The following is a 2732-nucleotide window of genomic DNA, read 5'->3' on the forward strand; positions in this document are numbered from 1 at the left end:
TTTTTTTACAAATTTACTACATGTTTATTTATGATGACACAGAAAACCATGTAGCTTAAAAGTGGAAGCACTAAATGTCCATGAAGCCAAAATACAATCCCTCTTGTGGGCAGGGCTAGCAGTGGTCAGTTCTCATTGGCTACTGAGTTTTGATTGACAGTGAAGAAATGAAGACATCAGTGTTGTGTTTATAAGTGTGACAGTGAAAATCTGCAGGCGGTTTAAATTTACAGTAAAACCACATCGTTATAACACATCATATGTTGTAATTTAAACTGGGAAAATTTGGAGATATTCCAGATTTTGGAATTTACAGGACTTAAAGGGAATTAATTGGAAATTTGGGGTAACTTTATCATATACAAACATAAATATAAAAAGCCCCATTAAAATGTCAGTTGGTACACGTAGCATTGTTATGTAGAATAAGTGGCATTGTTGCATTGTTATGTAAAAAAACAATAATGCAATGCCATGCACAGATATATAAATCGTTAGCTGAACTGTTGAAATATTCTGGAATGGTAAAAATAGTTTACAGTTGATGCTGGACAAATTAATAGAAATAGGCTATTAATTATAGACTAATCTGCAACTTTTGCAACCCTATTTACAAAACATATAGCCATCTATATTGCTGGTGCATTGTAGTTTTGTCTAATGCTATGAGACGGTGAAGACTGATACTTAAAACAGCCTCCATTCCTGTACTTACTGTACGGTGATACCTGTCATGCTCAGTACAAAGAACAACGAACCTATGCTGCATATGAACAAAGTTTATTTGATAACAACAGTTCCTGTAGAAATAGTCCAACAAACAGAACAGCCTTAAATAATGTGTTGTCTAATGAAGAGTTGAGAGCTGGAGTTCTTTATCAATGCATCAAAATTACACAGGCAGCATGGACAGTGATTATGATATGATTAATAGTTTTTTGTTTTTTTTCTAGTTGCTTTTGACCTACAATAGCTTCAGGTTTTGAATGATATTTCTGATATCTTTCAGTTTGATGCCATTTCTTTGTCAGATTAATAGAATGTCACTGCTTTCCCTTGTTCAGTTGATATTTAGATCCTGTAGTGTTTTAGATGTACTGTTGCTGTGAGCTTTCTGTGTTTTCTGTTTTGAAGGCTTCAGGTCCATATGCTGAATGGAGCCCTTCTAGCGCTTCTCTTCCCAGTAGTCAACACTCGACTGGTGAGTATATTCCAACTAGGGCTGCACGATTAATCAAATGCTATTGTCATGCGCATTTTGATAGTAATGCCGGTTCTGTAATCAGCAGGAACTCATCATCACGTGCTTTCAGATGGAGCAGAATTTACTACACATAGCCGTAGTTCACTGACAAGTTACGCAAAAAAAATCGCAGACGATTTTATTGCGCGATTATGAAATCGAAGAAATCGTTCGCGATAATGACAGCTGTTTGCATAGCTTCTCAGTGAACTACGGCTCTGTGAGGTAAATGCTGCTCCATCTGAAAGCATGTGAAAATACCACATTTAATAACATATTTTTACTCCAAACTCACTTCATAACGTCAGTTGAGTGTTTGAAATAAATCCTTCTGTGAGATGATGTGGTTTCTTACACAGAATAAGGCACGCAACATATTTCATTTAAGCAGTGATAAAGGCATTGTATTATAAATATACTTTATTTTAATGAAAATTATAATAATAAGAACTCAGATAAACCGTATATTGCCGTAGTCGTGTGTTTATTAGTCATGTTGAATCAATGAAAGCAGTTGAATCTTCTGTTTATTCAGCTGCAGCGATAGGCATTTTCTGGGTTTCTTCTGCGAGGCGTATTTGGAGTTTCAGCACGAGAGCGCCCTCTGGCCTTCGGATGGAGATTTACTGCTGATCACAGAACCGTGCTTCACTGAAAGATACGCATGACAATCGCAGCTTCTGTCGAATCGCGATCTCGATTCCATTTCGATTTAACGTGCAGCCCTAACGGTAACTGTCTCAGAACTGCTAGAACCGCTTCTGTTTTTTGAGTGAATATAAAATAACACAATATGTTTAATATCTGTGTGAAACCTGTGAATGGCTCATTTAATTGCAACTCTTCATTTCATATTTTCTTCTCTGCACACTATTTTCAGACTTATTTGATGGTACTGATTATTAAACTCTATAATCAGCTTGTTGCAGCCTGGGAAGTGACAAAGTATTCAAATTCCAACTCATTCAGTAATGCATAATTTCTGCTTTCTCTCACAGTGGCCCATTCATACGAGTAGATGACTATCTGCTTCACAGGAATTGCGTTATGGGAGCAGTAAATATATTTCTCATTTGCACATGAAACATTTGTTTTTTAATATACTTTATCAACATTTATTTGAATATATCACTTTTTGTGTTACTGTTGTCCACCACAGTCTGACTCTATACCTGACCATGCAGTAAATTCTTCCCTGGCTTTGTTCATATGCTAGTAATTACCAGTGTTTTTGGCTCACCAGCAGTGTGAAATATTGCTGTTTTGCAGTACTTTCATTTTCAGCACCCTTTCATTTTGGAATAAGCGTTTGTAGCACTTCTTAAAGGGGTCATAGGATGCTACATGCACTTTTACAAGTTGTTTGAACTGAAATGTGTGTTGGCAGTGTGTGTACACAACCACCCTATAATGATAAAAATCAACCCAGTGTTTTTTTTTTAATCTCGTTAAATGTTTTCCCCTTTCTCAAATCGAGCCGATCTCAGAT

The 2732-nt window shown here is 36.3% G+C and overlaps 1 protein-coding gene across 1 annotated transcript in view; it reads left to right on the forward strand.

Moving 5' to 3' along the window:
- Positions 1 to 2732, forward strand: part of LOC107757950 (anoctamin-8) — a 25488-nt gene that overhangs the window by 8056 nt on the left and 14700 nt on the right. Inside the window, 1 exon segment of the mRNA XM_016575562.1 lies at positions 2580 to 2622. Within this exon segment, the coding sequence (XP_016431048.1) occupies positions 2580 to 2622 (43 nt within the window).

This window comes from Sinocyclocheilus rhinocerous, unplaced genomic scaffold (genome assembly GCF_001515625.1).
Source record: "Sinocyclocheilus rhinocerous isolate Xijiao unplaced genomic scaffold, SAMN03320098_v1.1 scaffold324, whole genome shotgun sequence".
Classification (NCBI taxonomy): Eukaryota; Metazoa; Chordata; class Actinopteri; order Cypriniformes; family Cyprinidae; genus Sinocyclocheilus; species Sinocyclocheilus rhinocerous.